Below are 18,802 nucleotides of genomic sequence, written 5' to 3' on the forward strand. Positions count from 1 at the left end.
TTCCTCAGTTTTAAAGAAATGGTAAAGAAGTGGTAAAGATCAAGTTGGCTCTGAAAGACAGAGAAAGCCTTCTGAGAGGACAGATTATTTTCAATTCAAATGTATTTATACAGCACTTTTTAGCAGCTTTACAGAGACACAGATTCAAGTCTCAGAGATTGCTCGAAAGGCTAATCAAATCCCCCAATTTGACTGCAAACATGCACTACTCTAATGTAGGTTAAGATTGAGATTTATGTTTAGTTTGGGTTTCAAAATACATTGTTCAAATAATTGTATTCTCTGCTTGTCTGGGCCACATCAGTAATTTGCGCATATGCTCAAGGGTCTTTTAGTTGTATATGTACAGATTCCTAAACATCACTGGTAATCACTGACAGACTAAAATATCAGTGCAGCAAGAATCTCAAAAACCTTACAAAACGTTTGCAAGGATGTATGAGTTAACAAACAAAAATAGAAGAACAAAGCTGTGGTAGAAGCTGTGATACTAACCAAAGGAAGTTTTACAGACCAAGCAGGGTGCCCAGTCATTTGTTTATGGCCCTTGTACTAGTTTTCTAAATGTTTTATTTATACGTAACTGTAAAAATGTAACCATAAAGAAAATCCAGTCATTTAAAAATCCTTAAACAATTTAATCTAGGCTTATGAATACTGTACTCTTAATGCAAGCAAAGTGTTATGTTTACATGCCAGATTTATTAATCTGGGATTATTTGTCTCTAATTATCTCTAATTTGTTGGTTGGGTACAATATTACTAGAATATAATCAGCACTAGTATAAAAAATGTAAATCTACAGTAAAAGTAAATCTACAGCCACATAATACTTGTGGCATGTACAGTGTAAAACACAAACACACAATTCGGCACATCTAACATACAATGCTGTCAGATTTAATACTTTACCCTAAAAACCGTTCCAAATATACAAATGAAACTGCCCACACGATACCCTAACAACATTTAGTGGAAAAATGTTTTAATTTCACTCACATTCATTTTCACTCACTCTCATTTAGGTGTGGTGTGCGTGGTTGTATTAACATATTTGCACATGTAGGTGTGGTGTGTTAAAGTGCGCGTGATATCACACTGAACAAACTTTGTTCAGGTAAGAAAATCAGATTAGTAAATCTGTCTTGTATCCCAGAATGTTAATGCTTAAAATAAAGTTCTATCTAAGTATGAATAAGATTATACAACATACTGACAGATGCTGTGTACGTGTGGTGAAAGAGGAAGTGTAATTTAGATGTACTTACTGGTAGCTAATATTTTATCTTGTTTGCCTTCATGCCCTTATTCCACTCCAGTGTGGTGCAGGTATTTGAGCCAATCCAAACAAAATAAGACTGCATTTACATTTCTTTAATGTTTATTTTTTCACCAAAACTGTAAAAGTATGTTTTTTTTTTGCTATATTTTGTACCTAAAAAATTATGTATATTACTGTAGTATATGTCTTCTGTAGTATTGTCAGCACATTATTGTATCCAAACCTTTAGAATTGTTGAAAATCCATCTATGACCCTTTCTACTGTATCACAAATTACCTTATTACCTTTATTCCATCTTCTGTTTCTGAAAAGTTTCACTGGTTCATTTACCCAATATGTAATGTAATGTAAGTCTGTATTTATCTCATTCTATATACTTTTGTTACAAACAAATGCAAAAAAAAAAAAAAAACAGAAACAGAACAGAACTATATTATAAATAATTTGAACACAAAAACAAAATTTATTTAAAGGTGGGTCTAAAAAGCCAGGAATACAATTTAATGCGGTTTTTACATGCCAATCCAATTTTGTGACTGACCCTTTTTAAACTTTTTTTTTCATTCTATTATCTTTTATTATTAGCTGATTTATTTGTTTATTAATGGGAAAGTTTTCTTTCTAAAATGAACGGTGCAGCTAAAAGTCTACCTTCTCCAGTCAATAAAATCTCTGTTCCAGTTTCTGTGCTAAACTACGGCCCCAGCTTTACATCACCTCACCTCACTCACACACTCCTTTCATAATGAGAGTAAAGACGAGAGACCTGACCCTTGTATTAAGATGGAGAACCTTGCAAATTATCATAGCTACAATTTTGTTTTACACAAAAATATCCTAGATTTCCTTCGGGATAAATAAAGTATCCATCCATCCATCCATCCATCCATCCATCCATCCATCCATCCATCCATCCATCCATCCATCCATCCATCCATCCATCCATCCATCCATCCATCCATCCATCCATCCATCCATCCATCCATCCATCCATCCATCCATCCATCCATCCATCCATCTATCTAGACTGTTATCTATGTATTAAATAAATACCTCACCGAATATGTGCACTCAAAGTCAATGAACTGTATAGCAAATATAATACCACCAGTAAAAGAGCTGAAGACAAAAAAAATAATATAGCTTCTAAATTCATCAAAATGAGTAAAAAATAAGAGTGAAAAAACTGTGATATCAAAGGAGGTGTTACTAAGTACTCACTAAGCTTCTGGTTCTTTTTACATTTCTGTTGCTGCTATTTTTAAACAGTAAGTAAAATCAGTTTATCTGTTATTTTCATAGCTGACCTGCCATTGTATGAATGTCATGTAGACTTATGAATGCTGTCTTATTAATGCCTGTTCAGTATTAAAAAGTATAGATCTTCTATAGACCTTAAAGTGCAAAACACAAATATTTATTGTTAAATATTTGGTATCACAAACATCTTAAATACATCTTCTGAAACATCTGAACATTTAACACACAAACACACACTTACTGCAAACCTGCAAACGTTTACTTTTCCAAACATTAAAAAATTATCTTGACATGTACACTGCCTGGCCCCAAAAGAATTGCCACCTGGAGCAGAGAAAATATATAAGGAGATCGCAGACCTTTCCAACACATTATTAAAAACTAGAAGGACAGTGGGGGACCAAGGAAGAAATGTGGCAAGAAAAAGGTTCTGAATAATCCTGATCGGCAATCACTTAAACTTTTGGTGAAATAAAATTGAAGAAAAACAACAGAAGAACTCTAGGGCTATGTTAATAGTCACAGTAAGATCATTTTCACACGCAGATGGTGAAGGAAAATGAAGGAATTGGGAGTAAACAGCTGTGTGGCCTTCAGTTTAGCTTCAGCTTGTAGGGAGCATAAAGATTGGAAGATGTGATCTGATGAGTTCAGATTTACGCTGTTCCAGACTGATGGGCGCTTCAAGGTAAGAAGAGTGGCAGCTTTATTGATGTACCCATCATGCCTAGTGCCTACTGTACAAGTCTTTGGGGACAGTGCTATGATCTGGGTTTCCTGCAGTTGGTCAGGTCTAGGTTCAGCAGCAGTATGTGCTGAAAGAATGAGATCAGCTGACTACCTGAATATACTGAATATAGACCAGGTTATTCCATCAATGGATTTTTTTTGTTTCCTGATGACACGAGCATATTCCAAGATGATAAGGTCAGGATTCATGGGGCTGGAATTGTGGAAGAGTGATTCAGGGAGCATGAGATCATCATTTTCACACATGGATTGTTCACAAGTCCAGACCTTAACCTCATTAAGAATCTTTGGGATGTGCTGGAGAGGCTTTGAGCAGCGGTAAGGCTCTAGCATCATCAATGCAGGATCTTTGTGAACTGCCAATCATTCAGGCAATTGAATCTATACTTGTGGGGCTTCCTGGTGGGTCAGCTTTGTATATTTTGTATTGTTAAATATGGCAGTTTGTTGTCATTCTGGTCTAAAATAAAATAAAAAATCTTGGGAAAAGGTTTTAGTAACATTTAGAAAGAAAGACATAGTTATTGTAAAACTTATTCTGTATGACAACCCACTCCATTTAACTGCTGCTGAAAGATTGTACTCCTTCTCAACTGAACCAATCTAATTAATTTACTTTACTGTTTTAGTGCTACTTAATCACTCACAGGTGGCAAAGGTGAGATATAGCGAGCTTCCCAACTTTTTTTGTTTCCAACTGTATTACTTTACTAATAATAACTAGTTTTTAAGTATATACATTAAGGTGTCACAGTTGAGTATACTTAAATATTCATAATACATACTCAGAGATGGTCGTATTTGAGTCAGGTTATGAGCGACACTATGATCTCACAATTCAAAGTAAATGCAAAGTAAATGCAAATTCAGTCTCTTCAAATCCATTAGCCCTCTCTTGTCTCTTCCCTCTGATTCCAGGCAGCGCTGAGAAGCTCCTGAGAGAGATGTTTTTTTAGCAACTGATTCCAGCAGAAACTGTCTTTTGGGCATTCTTGAAAATTGATCCTTTCAATTATGAAAGGTTTCCAATGAAATGTGAAATGACTGGCCTTTTTCTCACTGAATAGCTGGCTAACAGCAATATAATTCAGCCCCCTTGCATTAATACTTTGTAGCGCCACCTTTTGCTGTGATTATAGCTGCAAGTCTTGGGGTATTTATAGCTGCTTGGAGTATTTCTCTATCAGTTTTGCACATCAAGAGATTGAAATTTTTATCCATTCTTCCTCGTAAAACAGCTGGAGCTTAGTGAGGTTGGAAGAAGAGCGTTTGTGAACAGCAGTTTTTAGCTCTTTCCACAGATTCTCGATTGGATTCAGGTCTGGACCTTGACTTGGTCATTTAAATACCTGGATACGAGATTGATGGAGATTTTGCTTTATGTTTTGGATCATTGTCTTGTTGGAAGATAAATCTCAGTCCAAGTCTCAGGTCTTTTATAAACTCCAACAGGTTTTCTTCCAGAATGGTCCTGTATTTGACTCCATCTATTTTAACTGTTTTCCCTGTCCCTGCTGAAGAAAAGCAGGCCCAAAGCCACTTTGGGGATGGTGTGTTCAGGGTGATGATGAGTAGTGTTACTTTTCAGCCACACAAAGCACTTTGTGTTTATGCCAAAAAGATCAACTTTGGTCTCATCTGACCACAGCACCTTCTTCCACATGTTTGCTGTACAAACAGCACTTCTTATGTCTTTCTTTCAAGAGTGGCTTTCTTCTTTCTTCTTGTGTGCTTTGCAGTATGCTCTGTTAAACCTATAAATAAAGCCCCCAGTCATAAACAGTGTAGCTAGCTGTAGACCTAGCGCAACGGCTAGCCATTTAAATAAAAATAAATAAATTATCTACTGGTAAAATGTGTGTTAATTTATAAGCTTAGCTCAGGAAATACGACCAGACGTTTGTAATTTTTAAAAGCTGATATACTACATGTTAGCTTTATGTGTAACTTCTGTTGGAAAGGGCACTCATCTGTTAGCTAGGTAGCAAGATAGTTAGCGTTAGGTAACGTTAGAAACTGTGTTGCCTCAACAGTAAAGCTCAGACTGTAGCTCTAAAGCACAAGAGAAAAATTATCACGAAAAACAGGTTAAAACATGAAAAACTGTGGTTGGGTGTGAACAAACAGAGTCACCAAGTAGCACATATTGATTTGTAGAACTGGACTGAACATGCCGGATATGCTAAGCTAACCAAGCTAATAAGTAGTTAGTGCTGTCTGTTTTCTACCTGTTATCTACATGTAGCTGTTTTATTGACTTTGTTTAGGTCAGGGGTGTCCGAACTTTTTTTGTTAAGGGCCAGAAGGAGAAATATTTGAATTCACGGGCCACAGACTCTGTAATAAAACAAATAATGAAATATACCACTTTAAATAATACTTTTTTCCTGATTATTTCATGTACACACCATTTTACTTGACTTACTATCTTTATCTTTGACAGTGTTGTGTAAACTAAGATTTTTCAAATTGATGTTTAATTTCATGATGTCTCTTAATATTAAACTCCTGAATTACGGCAACTTTTAGACTCTTTGGCCCGTTTTTCTGCGGTAGAAATGCGCACCCTCTTCGCTTTTAGACTCTTTGGCCCGTTTTTCTGCGCTAGAAAGGCGCTCCCTCTCCGCTTTTAGACTCTTTGCCCTGTTTTTCTGCGCTAGAAATGCGCAGCCTCTCCGCTTTTAGCCTCTTTGTCCGTTTTTCTGCGCCAGAAATGCGCACCCTCTCCGCTTTTAGACTCTTTTGCCTCGTTTTTCTGTGCTAGAAAGGCGCTCCCTCTCCGCTTTTAGACTCTTTGCCCCGATTTTCTGGGGTGTAGATGCGTCGTCACCGCCCTGCCATTGAATTCCAGGAGATTATATGTGACTCGCGGGCATCAGGGAGCCGCTACCGAAATGCGGGAGACTCCCGCGGCTTCAGGGAGACTTGGTTTGTCTGTAAACACAAACTGTCAGAATACAGTAGATCTGCAGTAATGAGATCCTGCTGCTTATTATACTAGATTATTATCTTAACTTCAGGGAGGAACAAAGAAGCACTGCTTCTCAATATACATTGCAATATATACAAACTTCATTTATTTGTAGAAATTAAGACATGGTCAAAAAAATAATAAAAAATGCAGTGCTTCTTTCATACCTCAAGTAATGCAAAGAAGCTTTAATCAATTTCCTCTTTAAATATGATTGCAAAGTAAGAAATAAAAAAAAGGTTTACTCCAGTGACCACTGTGCCTCAAAGGGTGTGACTGTTACATTCCCTATGCACTACATGCCTACATCCAAGCACAAACTCTCAAAATGACTCATTCCAATCTGACCTCGATTTGACTAACAATGTGAGTGTCAATCATAAGAACCACCACCTGAATAATGCCCAAGGCACAATAAAATATGTACATTTAATAATTACAGAAATGTCCCAACACACGCCTGACCTGAACAAAGGTAGCAGTGCATCAACTGAGAACAACAATCTCACATTTAAAAATGTTTATTCACATTAAATATGAGCCAGCATCCTGATTCTGTACATTATATTCAGAAATTCTGTCTTTCCAAATTACAAAAACAAATAGTTTACAAATGTCCTGTCTTTTACTGACACATCAAACATAAAAAAATTGTAAAAACATTAAATCCAGTTTCCCAGATTTCGGTATGTTATCAGTGTTTCTCATTTCTGGTCCTGACATGCCCTGATTTAACAAATCAGCCTCTTGACAGTCTTTTCCAGGGAGTGTGTTAAAGCACCAGGTGTGAGAAAAGCACCAGGTGTGAGAAACACTGTCATAGAGCATAATACCTTAGAGTCATAAAGCTAAATTGTAGCTTAAATAGCAGTTTTGTCTCAAATACATTCTGTGTGTGTGTGTCTGTTCTCCTCAAAGGGAAGTCTCTTTGGAGTCTCTGAGCTCTATAAGAGGAGGCTGAAAGGAGAGGATCTCTGTGAAGGTGTGACCTGTAGAGGGAGACAGAGAGAAGATGAGCATTTCTCAGAAGTCCCAGAATATCATATTTAATATATACAGCTCTGGAAAAAAATAACAGGCCACTTAAAAATTATGAGTTTCTTTGATTTTACCAAATTGAAAACCAAACCTCTGAAATATAATTAAGAGGAAGATGGATGATCACAAGCCATTAAACCAAACTGAACTACTTGAATTTTTGCATCAAGAGTGGCATAAAGTTGTCCAAAAGCAGTGTGTAAGACTGGTGGAGGAGAACATGCCAATTGGCATGATTAAAAACCAGGATTATTCCACCAAATATTAATTTCTTAACTCTTTAAAACTTTAAGAATATGAACTTGTTTTCTTTGCATTATTTAAAGACTGAAGGTGCTGCATCCTTTTAGCTATTTCTCATTTTCTGCAAATAAATGTTCTAAATGACAATATTTTTATTGGAATTTGGGAGAAATGTTGTCTGTAGTTTATAGAATAAAACAACAATGTTCATTTTACTTAAACATATACCTATAAATAGCAAAATTAAAGAAACTTATTCAGAAACTGAAGTGGCCTTCTAATTTTTGCATTGCACTATATTATTCATTGCCATGTCAAAGGGTGGGTGGCAACGTTTTTTTCAGATGTGGCAGTTGCTTCTTTTCTTCCCTCTCCGTTACCCACACTTACGTTTCCACTGCTCCAGAGAAAGGTCAGCGTTATCCATGGAATGGTCATAGGGCAATGCCTCCGTCTCCTCCTCAGGTTCTCTAAACTCAGAGAACATCGGGAGCTCCAGAGCCACAGCAGCGCTCACTCTGCTGTCAGGGTCCAACAAAAGCATCCGCTCCATGGCACTCACCACTGAATGATGGATGGATATACAGATAATTGCATTGATAGTCACACATTTTTATTTTTATAAAGACAGATCATAAGTTAATTGTTGATACAAGAATACACAGAATTTGTTCTGCTTACCTTCTGAGCTGGCTTTAAAAAATATACTGTGCAAATCCTTCTTTGGCACTTTGGGCAGACTTCTAATATAATTCTTGGCCTGGGAAAGTGACACAAGGCTTAAATGTTATGGAACCATTGCTTATCAAGTTTCCATTTGATCAGGTACACCTACTACCCTATTTTTTGCACACCGGATTATAAAGAGGACTGTTAATGAATGTATATTTTCTGGTCTATTTTCATACCTAAGGCGCACAGGATTATAAGGTGCAGTATGTGACACTAGTAATTAACAGGGGTGTCGCCATGTTGTCCTTCTAATTCAGCAGGTCTTGCCACTGGGTGGTAGTGGGGCAAGCTAAGTTAAGCAAACAAAACTAATTCTTAAAAAAAAACCAAGTCAAACAAGTGCTGGATGTTAATCTACACAGATTTTGTCCTAAAAACTGTTTAATGGGATGAGTAAAGCGCATCTGTTTATTTACAGTAGGCTCAGATTCCTGAATTTCTCCAGCACTAAAACTGGAGCATTAGTATTAGCAGTTAGCGGCTAATGCCGCCCTGACAGCACCACACTGAGAAACCCTGAGTGTTTCAGTAATCTAGGGCAATATAAGCTAGAGGGTCGTCCCCTTACGCTTGTTTAAACATGGTAAACACGCAGGCTACAGTCTGAAAATACTCATCACTGAACCGAGAAAGTGCTAGCACTGTGGTTAGCAGGTAACTCTAATTCTGAGTTTAGCAGAAAGGTACAGGCCAATAATTCTCACTTCTGAATGGCTAAACAGCTAGGGCTTAGCGCGGTTAGCAGGTAATGCTAATGCTGCTTCAGCAGTGCTAGCTGGGTTTAGCAGAAAGGTACAGGCCAATAATTCTCCCTTCTGAACGGCTAAACAGCTAGGGCTTAGCGCGGTTAGCAGGTAATGCTAATGCTGCTCCAGCAGTGCTAGCCGGGGTTAGCAGCAGGTTACAGCCCGATAATACTCACCTCTGAATGGCTAAAGAGCTAACACTAAGCACGGTTAGTGGCTAGTTCTAATGCTACTCCAGCCCCAGTGCTGGATACACTAAACTGAAACTCCTGTATAATGCTGTACTTTAGCGGAGTGGCTTTACTGCTCCTTACAACCTGAATGGTAAAATTTATACAGAAGAGGCACTGGATTAAAAGCCGCACTGACAATTTTTGGGAAACTTTTAAGGGTTTTAAGTGTGCCTTATACTGCGAAAAATAATTTGCCTCCCTTCTGCCACTAATGGATAGGCATGATCATAGCAAGGCAGGGTGTAACTGTGCAAAGTGCACTAATTTGGTGGGTGTACCTGATGACATAGAAATTCAGTGTTATTATATGCCACAAGTCTGTGTGTATAGGCAGAGGAGAATTCACACTACTCACATCCTGACTCTGTAGCTTCAGGATGAAGTCCTGTCCTGGCGTTCCTGTGATCTTCATGATTTCTCTCAGTTGGTCTAGATCTAGAGCTCAGAGTTAAAGACTGAACCACATAAATATAAAGAACACAGCTATAGGTAACAGACAAACTGCACTCAAACCTACTACTGACACCCTGAAAATATGTCAACATAAATAATAACTGTGTTCCATGTAGAGCTTATAGTCTTAACAATGCTAAGTGGTATCATGCTAACATCTCTACTTTTAGTTCATCAATGTACTGAAGTAGTAAAAAGTATGTAGCTTGTGATTCGATTATTTGGAGAGAGAAAGTAATCAAACAGAAAACATAGGTGTGGCTGGGTTTCACTGGTTATGTTAAAGGATACGGTCATTTCCTTTGAAGAGTGGTCTTCCAAGAAGCATCTCTGCCATGATGCAACCAACTGACCAGATATCAACTAAAAGACAGAAAGAAGCTTAATAATTAGGTCAAGAAAAAAGTGATAAAAACATACTTATGAGTGGTGTCAATCGATTAAAACATTTTATCAGACTAATCACAACAATATTCTGTGATAACTGCGATTAATTACACTTGTTCTCAGTGGCATGCAGTTAATATAGTGGGTACACCTTCTGCAACACACCCAGACCCCCGCCACCCACCCCCCCCCCCCCCCACACCCGCCAACCCACACAGAGATTTATATTAGAACTACATTTTATCTGTCTCGACTTAGTTATATGAGCTTAATGTACATTAACAGCCCAAAAATACTGCTACAAACGACAAAACCAATGCTTTTTTTCTACAAGTACAGCCGTTGAAGGGTTAGAAGGGCCTTACTGCACACCACTGCTTGTTCTTCTTAAGAAGCAAGTTTTTATAGTGGATATTTAAATTTAAATAAAATAATGAATGTAAAAAAATTAAAATGTAATTATTTGTGTTAGTGGTGTCAATTAAAACGTGAGTATATACTTTGTTTGAGGGGAGATGTGGGGCACTGGAATAAAGAATGCATTGAACATAGGAAACTTTTTAGACATTATTGTAAACATCTCAGTATTTCTGAATTAGAACTTAATTTTCTGTGTATAAAAATCTCAGGAAGTGTTTGGTATTGCACACATGCTCACAATGGAGGAATTACTATTTAAATGGGAGAAATATGTAATGGCCATTATTCAGTCATGTGCACACTGTCCCTTTAAGAGCCCTTTAATGAAAACATTTGATACTTACTTAACTGGTAGATTTAATTTGACGCTGTGCTTTTAAACATAGTGTTTTTCAATCAAATCAGATGTCCGTAAACATGTAGTAAACAGAGCCACGCAGCTGTGAGAAGTGAACGCTGCAAAAAATTCACTCAGTGTGTAAACAGAACGGAGCAGCGGTTGATCATAGCAGTATTTTATCTGGCTAATATATCAGATTAAACTGGGCCTTATCAGCAGTTTTAATTGAAGCTTAATTGAAAAGAAGTATATTTGATAGCTCGGTCGAATGGAGACCAGATCACGTTCTCACCCCAAGCAAACCAATCCAAACCGCTCCAGACTGAGACCAAAATCTGTGTGTTGGGCGGGGCAGATTACGGTGAAGGTTGGGTTAACTACAATATAGTTCTTGTGGGTTAGAAGTAAAATGCATTTTTGCTATTATCAGAATCATGCAAACATTTTGTGAAATAAACTGTTTTTTATCTGAATATTTTTTTTAGTGTAAAGGCTATGCTTTTCTGTATACTATTTATTATCTAAACTGAGAAACAAAAACAAATGATCAGCGGAGGTGTGATACAAATGCAGCAGATGGAGTTCAGCCTAAAAAACGCTAAATTATTTCTTACAATACTTGTGTTTGTGTGTCTAACCTGTTTGTGAGTAGTGCATCCAGTTCAGGATGACCTCAGGTGCTCTGTACCACCGAGTTACCACATAACCCGTCATCTCTGAGTCAGCCTGCCGGGCCAGCCCAAAATCTAAAATCTGCACACAGCACATCAGCAACATCAATATTAAAGCTCATCTTCAACAACATGCAGATACTCTTTCTAATCTGTAGATCCTCTACTAATCTTTACATGTAACATGTTACATGCTGTTTAATATATTTTATCTTGGTTAAGAAGTGTCATTTTGCACTATATAGCTAGATCCCAGATAACCATAGATACACCAGGAGTGCAATATTAAAAAGTAGGTGAAAAGCTTACATCTGCCTTTGTGCATTATGAGGTAGCAGTGCACATAAGGACCACTCTCTAAGAAAATGGTGCTTTCATTGCAGTTGCACATAGTTCTGTATGCTAATAATAAGTTAGTTAATCTGTACATCACTAACTGTTGAGCATGTATATCACCGGCAGACTAGTTATCAGAAGGACAGTTTAAAAGTGTTGCACAACAAAGCAAAAGAAGTTTTTCACACCAGGGGATGTGTCCTCTGTCATTGTGTTTGTCTGTGTTTTTAGCTTTTTTTAGTCATTCAGATGGAAAAATCTGTGCGTTGAGCGGGAGCAGGGCAGATTATGGTGGAAATTGAGGTCAAATTTGGTGACGTTATTGATTAGTGTAAAAAATAACAGTGCATTACTGATTCAGAAATTAATTAATCACGGTACTTAATGTTTTAACGTTGACAGCCCTACTAATAATAAAAATATTGTTTTCAGAACTAAGTTTACTGAAATACGCTATGTGTAATTTTTATTGAGTACCTGGGTTTGAAAATATCTAATAAATAGTATTAAAAGACTCTACTATGATTATATAATACATCTAAAGTGAGTCCTAGTCTACGAAGTCTATGGACATGTTCCTGAGTAAAGGTGGAGGTTCGGTATGGTCCTTTGCTTGGTAAAAGATTTATTTATATTGGTGCAAATCCTTTGTAGTTGGTCCTATACAGAACCTTGGTTCTATATCGGTACCAAAAAAGGTTTCACACTTTATATTTTAAAGGACTCTTTTGCTCAGACTGTTTAATCAACATTTTCTGGGGAATTTGAAGTACCTTCAGCTCACAATTCTGATTTACAGCCAGGTTTCCTGGTTTGAGATCCTGTTGACAAACCAATGAAGACATATTAAAGCAGCACATATAAATTTATGTTTGTTCACACACACATAAAACCTCATATCGTTATAAACTGACAAATGTGTTAATCATTACAATATAAACTTAGTATATAAATATGCTATTTTTTAAATATTTGTTACAAGCAAAAAAATCTAAACAATTTTGAGAGTTTTTAGGATAAAAAAAGAGAAAAGAGTTGTAAAGAGAGAATGAATGGGTGTGGGTGTTGAATGGAGTGGCCATCCTACTGCCCAGCCCCCCACGCATATAATTAACATGTCACATACTCTGTGAATGATCCCAGCAGAATGAATATACTGTGGAGGAGAAGAGGCAGGAAGTCAGCACACTACTGAAAATACGAAGGGAACTTTTACATCATCAACATTCCCAAAACCTGTGACGGTAAAAACATTAACAGAATCTGTGACTGACCTTCAGTCCCCTCAGCATTTGATATACCAGGAACTGCACCCTGTCTTCACACAATCTCTCCATCTTCATCAGCTTACCAAGATCTGTACCCATGAAGGGCATCACCAAGTAACTGACAGAAAGCGCAAAACAGAAAGCTTACTAAATGGTAACAAACTAACAATGTATAATGCAAGGAACACTATGTAAAAAAACTCACAAATCCTGGAATCTGTCCAGTGATATTTCAGAAGTGAAGACGTCTAACAGCCCAATCACCTGTTTGAGCCATAAAGTTGAGAAAATTGCTCACTGCTTTTGTTTTCACACAAAATTCTTGGGAATTAATATAAAACATGTATGCTGTTGTATTTGAGTTGCATGTACTGAGCTGTGAACCTACATTCTCGTGCTTCATGTGTTTTAACAGTCTCAGCTCTCTGTAAGCTCGCTTGGCGAAGAGTCTGGACTGGAATGGACGATGGAGCTTCTTGATGGCCACCCGCACACCTGCCTTGCGGTCAATGGCAGAGCTGACATGAAGAGAAGTAAGAATGAGGCCAAATATCATACAAAACATTCCTCAGCATCTAGAAATCACGTTAATTTAATAATATATGGTTGATGGTTGCACTGATATTACTGCAAAGTAGCTAATGTATTATACATTTGATGTCAAAATGAGAAACCTTATTTATACTGATAAAAGGCTGTATTAGCCTCAAACACTACACTTTTATAAAAGGCAAGGCAAGCTTATTTATATAGCACCTTTTAAACTCAACAGTCATTCAAAGTGCTTCACCAATTAGAAAATATAAAGAGAAGTCAAATAAAAAAACATGTAAAAGAATAACAATAAAAATGAAAACAAAATAATATAAGAATAAAGCGTAATAAAAAAATAATTCAAACTTGATTAAAGGGGGCTCTTCATGAGTTCTTCAATAATTGCAACATTTGTTTGCAGAACCACTGCAGTTTTATTTTATTAGGCTATATTTTTTTTATTATAATTTCTTTGTAGATTTTATTATCTGCTTGGCATCTCTGCTTTGTCTGTTATTCTATAAATTATAAATTTTATCTTACATCTTATTGTTTTATGTGAACCATGTGATGTCATAGCATTTCATGACCAGTTGTTTTGTGCATAGCTATTAATGTCCGTGACAAATACACTTTGAAACTTTAAACTCTTAAAGGCTCTTATAAGACAAAGTTTAACTTACTGGGGTAAAAATCTTTTTAAAAATTATATATTTTAGTAACATTTCAATACTTTCCATTTTTTATTAAAATTAATTTGGGTTTATTTTAGGAATTAAAAATTAAGCCAATAAACATTTGAATCCACTTTTCCAGATCAAGTCTACACTAAAATTTTGACAGTGCAGTTTTTCAAAGACTAAATTAAGTCAGTGGTCCGGTGTTCAAATAAGTCTTTTCTATTTTGGATAAAGAGCTGGTATCAAAATGTTGCCATTACGAAACCCTATATTTATTAAAATCAAGCTGAATCTGTTTTTGCCAAGCCATTAGTAGCTTCTTAAATAACCTTCAGGGATTTTTTTTTTCAGTTAAGAAAGATGAGGGATTGAGAAGATCCTTTTTAACTTTTAGAGAAAATATGAAGATCTTTATTATTAAATTATTAAATGCCCCCCTAACATCATACAAACAATTTAGCACTCTTAAACCCCCATTTTTAAGAAATCTTTGTTTTCCAGAATGTTGGATGTCAGTCTTATGAATGCCCCAGCAGTGTGATCATGTTTCTAATAAAGTCATAGAAACTGAGACTAACTCTCAGCTCTCCATTGTTTCATCTGGGAAAGAGAAGAGGCCACTCTACAGGGGTGAACCCCTCCCTCCACTATTCCAGCCTTTCTCATGCTCATTGGGCTGCTAGGACCTATAAATGTGAGATTAACGACTTTATTCAGACAGTCAGAATGACCATTACAAAAGTATGTCTAAGAACTCCAAATAAAAATGGTAAAAAGTATGAAAGTTTAAAAAAAAAAACAGTAAAAAGCACTGTTAAGGTGCATTCTGACATGGGGGTTCATTTAATTCGACTTCTTCAGCTTGTTAAACACAAACAATGACTTGTAAGGAGACTCTTTGTTACTTACTTAGCTAACTTACTAACCACCACACCAGAGCACAAATATAACTACTCTTACAAGCTGAAAACATAACTAAAATATTTAAAAACAGGCAGCACTTTCGAAGGGTTCGGCGAACACTAGATACTTTCACGTAATTCTGAGTTTAGCAGACCCTATTTATTTAGTTTTTAGGACTTTTGGGTTCAGTTTAGGTATTCGAGTTTTTTAGGAACACAGAGAACAGAGGGCCTTCTTTATAAAATGAATATAAACATATATATCTAGAGTGTTCCACCATGTTGCAGCACTCTCTCTCTCTCTCAGAAGCTCACACATGCAGAGTGTTTTTTGTGAGGTAGTGTTACTCACCTCACCGTGCCGTACGCGCCCGTGCCCACTTGTATCAGATCGCGGTATCTCTCCGGCACGTCCCACACCGTTTTATTCACCTCCTGTCGGTAAAATCCGGCCCTGATACGAAGTGACATTCTGACCTGAGATAACAGCCTGTATTCTCAGCTCTGAGCTCGAGCATGAGTTCATGTATCCAGTTACTGTGCACGCGCCCTCCTCCACCCCAGACACCCAAACACCACCGCGCTGACCCACCGGGGGACGCGCGCGCGCGCGGGGGTGCGTTTCACTTCCTCTGGTCTTCACAGGCTGGGAGACTGATAGTGTGAGATTCCTGCACATCCTCATACCTATACAAACCCATTACTTACACCAGAACACCAGAGCTCACTATTCACTAAAATACTTCCTAAATTAGATTATTTTAAGATAATAATTCATTATTTATAATACTAAGATGGTATTTTGAGACAGTATCTCATTATTTTGCGATACTATATAATTATTTTAAGATATTATTATTTTGAGATACTAAGATAGCATTTTGAGATACCATCTCATTATTTTTAGACACTAAGTCATTATTTTGAGATACTAAGATGGTATTTTGAGATACTATGTCATTATTTTAAGATACTAAGATGGAATTTTGAAATACTAAGTCATTATTTTGAGATACTAAGATGGTATTTTGAAATACTAAGTAATTATTTTAGGATACTAAGATGGAATTTTGAAATACTAAGATGGCATTTTGAGATACTAAGTCATTATTTTGAGATACTAAGATGGTATTTTGAAATACTAAGTCATTAGTTTGAGATACTAAGATGGAATTTTGAAATACTAAGATGGCATTTTGAGATACTAAGTCATTATTTTGAGATACTAAGTCATTATTTTGAGATATTACATCATTATTTTGAAACACTAAGTCATTATTTTAAGACATTAAGTCATTTTTTAAAATTACTAAGATAGCATTTTGAAATACTAAGTCATTATTTTGAAATACTAAGATGGCATTTTGAGATACTAAGTCATTATTTTGAGATACTAAGATGGTATTTTGAAATACTAAGTCATTATTTTGAGATACTAAGATGGAATTTTGAAATACTAAGATGGCATTTTGAGATACTAAGTCATTATTTTGAGATACTAAGTCATTATTTTGAGATACTAAGTCATTATTTTGAGATATTACATCATTATTTTGAAACACTAAGTCATTATTTTAAGACATTAAGTCATTTTTTTGAAATACTAAGATAGCATTTTGAAATACTAAGTCATTATTTTGAGATACTAAAATGGCATTTTGAGATTCTAAGTCATTATCTTGGGATACCATCTCATTACTTTGAGACACTAAGTCATTATTTTAAGACATTCATTCATTATTTTGAAATACTAAGATGGCATTTTGAGATACTAAGTCATTATTCTGAAATACTAAGATGGTATTTTGAAATACTAAGTCATTATTTTGAAATACTAAGATTGCATTTTGAGATACTTAGTTTTAGAATACTATGTCTTTATTTTAAGAAATTAAATCCACAGAAACATCTTTAATTAACAATTTAGTATCGCAAAGTATTGAAATAGCAATTTACTAAATAATGGGAATGGGTTTCCATACCTATCACAACACCATACCGATAACAAAAAATCTAACAAAAGTAAACATTTATTTAAATAACTGTGTTTTACATAATTAATTTAACAATTAAAAATCCTCAATTTAACTAAATAATTTTGGCACTATATAGAACCATTTTAAAGTAATGTCTCAATAACCATTAACAACAGTTTATCCATCATACAGAACAACCATTTAACCATGCAGGCAAAGAATCATGGTTATTTTGAGAAAGAAAACTCTAGTTTATTTTGGTTCTTTGAACAACCTTTTTCCTTTTGTCTGTGTAACACCAAAAATCCACTCAAATAACTTTTTTCAAAACCAAATTACCACTTTAATTTGTAAAGGTAGCAGTTACATGTAAACAGTGTGAAAATATGTCATCTTCAGTATGGTAAATTAGTATTTTATGTATGTGAAATCAAAACCCTTTTAAAAATATATATTTTTTGTTCAGTGCCTCTAAGGGGTTCCACTATTGTCCTGTATCTTGGTGCCATTTGTCTGAGCAGAATAAAACACTTCATTCCAGTTCATGACCCCTCAGAGTGGGTCCAGGCCTTCTTCTTAAAGACAAGCTTTTTCTTAATCTTGATTTATTTTAGTTGAAGATGCGTAACCCACCCACTTCCCTGCTGCTGGTAGAGAAGAGAACTCTTGACTTTTTTGAGGGGGAGGGTGGGATAGAGCACAAGTGAATGGGGCTGGCTGGAGCAGGACAAAGGGGCAAGTAATTCTTCTTGTCCTAAAGGAGCGCATGTCTAAAGGCCATGCAGGGACACTAAATTGACACAACAAACATACACATACCAGCATATATTTTGGTTGACTTCTACTTAAATACAGTGACTTTCAAAAAACATTTATACCCCTTTTAACCTTTTCACAATCTGTTACCTTACAACCACAAATGTAAATGTATTTTATTGAGCTATTAAGTGGTAGACCAACACAAAATAGCACATAATTGTGAAGTTACACAAACATATTACATGGTTTTCAACATTTGAATAAAAAAAAAAAAAAAAAAAAAGAACGATGGGCAAAAGTGTGCCACCCCTACATCAAGTCTTTTGGCGTTTGTCTTTACCAGCATTGCACATCTAGAGACTGCGATTTTTGCCCATTCTTCTTAGTAAAATAGCTCAACCTCAAGTCAGGTTGGATGGAGAGTCTCTGTAAACAGCAATGTTCATGTCTTGCCACAGAAGCTCAGTGGGATTTAGGTCAGGACTTTGATGGAACCCGTTCCACTGCAGCTCCAGCTGTATGTTTAGAGTCATTGTCTTTGGCTGAAAAATGAATCTCTTTTCCAGTCACAAGTCTTTTGCAGCCTCCAACAGGTTTTCTTTCAGGATTGCCTTGTTTTTTAGTTCCATCCATCCTTTCATCAACTATCTTTCCTGTCCCTGCTAAAGAAAATCATCTCAAAAGTATGATGCTGCCCCCACCATGTTTCACACTGGGGATGGTGTGTTCAGAGCAGTATTACTTTTCAGCCACGCATAGCACGTTGAATTAAGGCCGAAATGTTTAACTTTGGTCACCTCTGACCACAGAACCTTCTTTG

General features: G+C 36.2%; 1 protein-coding gene across 1 annotated transcript; it reads right to left on the reverse strand.

Annotated features, from left to right (window-relative positions):
* Positions 1–6,662: 6,662 nt before the first annotated feature.
* mapk12b (mitogen-activated protein kinase 12b) lies at positions 6,663–15,861 on the reverse strand. The gene is made up of 12 exons (XM_007229744.4): positions 15,600–15,861; positions 13,520–13,649; positions 13,337–13,395; positions 13,138–13,249; positions 12,990–13,019; positions 12,637–12,684; positions 11,495–11,609; positions 10,001–10,072; positions 9,612–9,691; positions 8,227–8,305; positions 7,936–8,109; positions 6,663–7,253 (listed from the first exon to the last, which is right to left on the reverse strand). The coding sequence occupies exons 1-12, from the start codon at positions 15,716–15,718 to the stop codon at positions 7,177–7,179; spliced, it is 1,095 nt and encodes a 364-aa protein (XP_007229806.1). The 5' UTR covers positions 15,719–15,861; the 3' UTR covers positions 6,663–7,176.
* Positions 15,862–18,802: the final 2,941 nt, after the last annotated feature.

Source organism: Astyanax mexicanus, chromosome 2, assembly GCF_023375975.1.
Source record: "Astyanax mexicanus isolate ESR-SI-001 chromosome 2, AstMex3_surface, whole genome shotgun sequence".
Classification (NCBI taxonomy): domain Eukaryota; kingdom Metazoa; phylum Chordata; class Actinopteri; order Characiformes; family Acestrorhamphidae; genus Astyanax; species Astyanax mexicanus.

Coding starts and splice junctions, on each gene's coding strand:
- mapk12b (XM_007229744.4), bottom strand. CDS start 15,718: ATGTCACTTCGTATCAGGGCCGGATTTTACCGACAGGAGGTGAATAAA. Junction 13,020..13,137: donor AAATGCTGAGGGGACTGAAG/GTCAGTCACAGA, acceptor TCTCCTCCACAG/TATATTCATTCTGCTGGGAT. Junction 7,254..7,935: donor TTCTCTGGAGCAGTGGAAAC/GTAAGTGTGGGT, acceptor CTCCCTCTACAG/GTCACACCTTCACAGAGATC.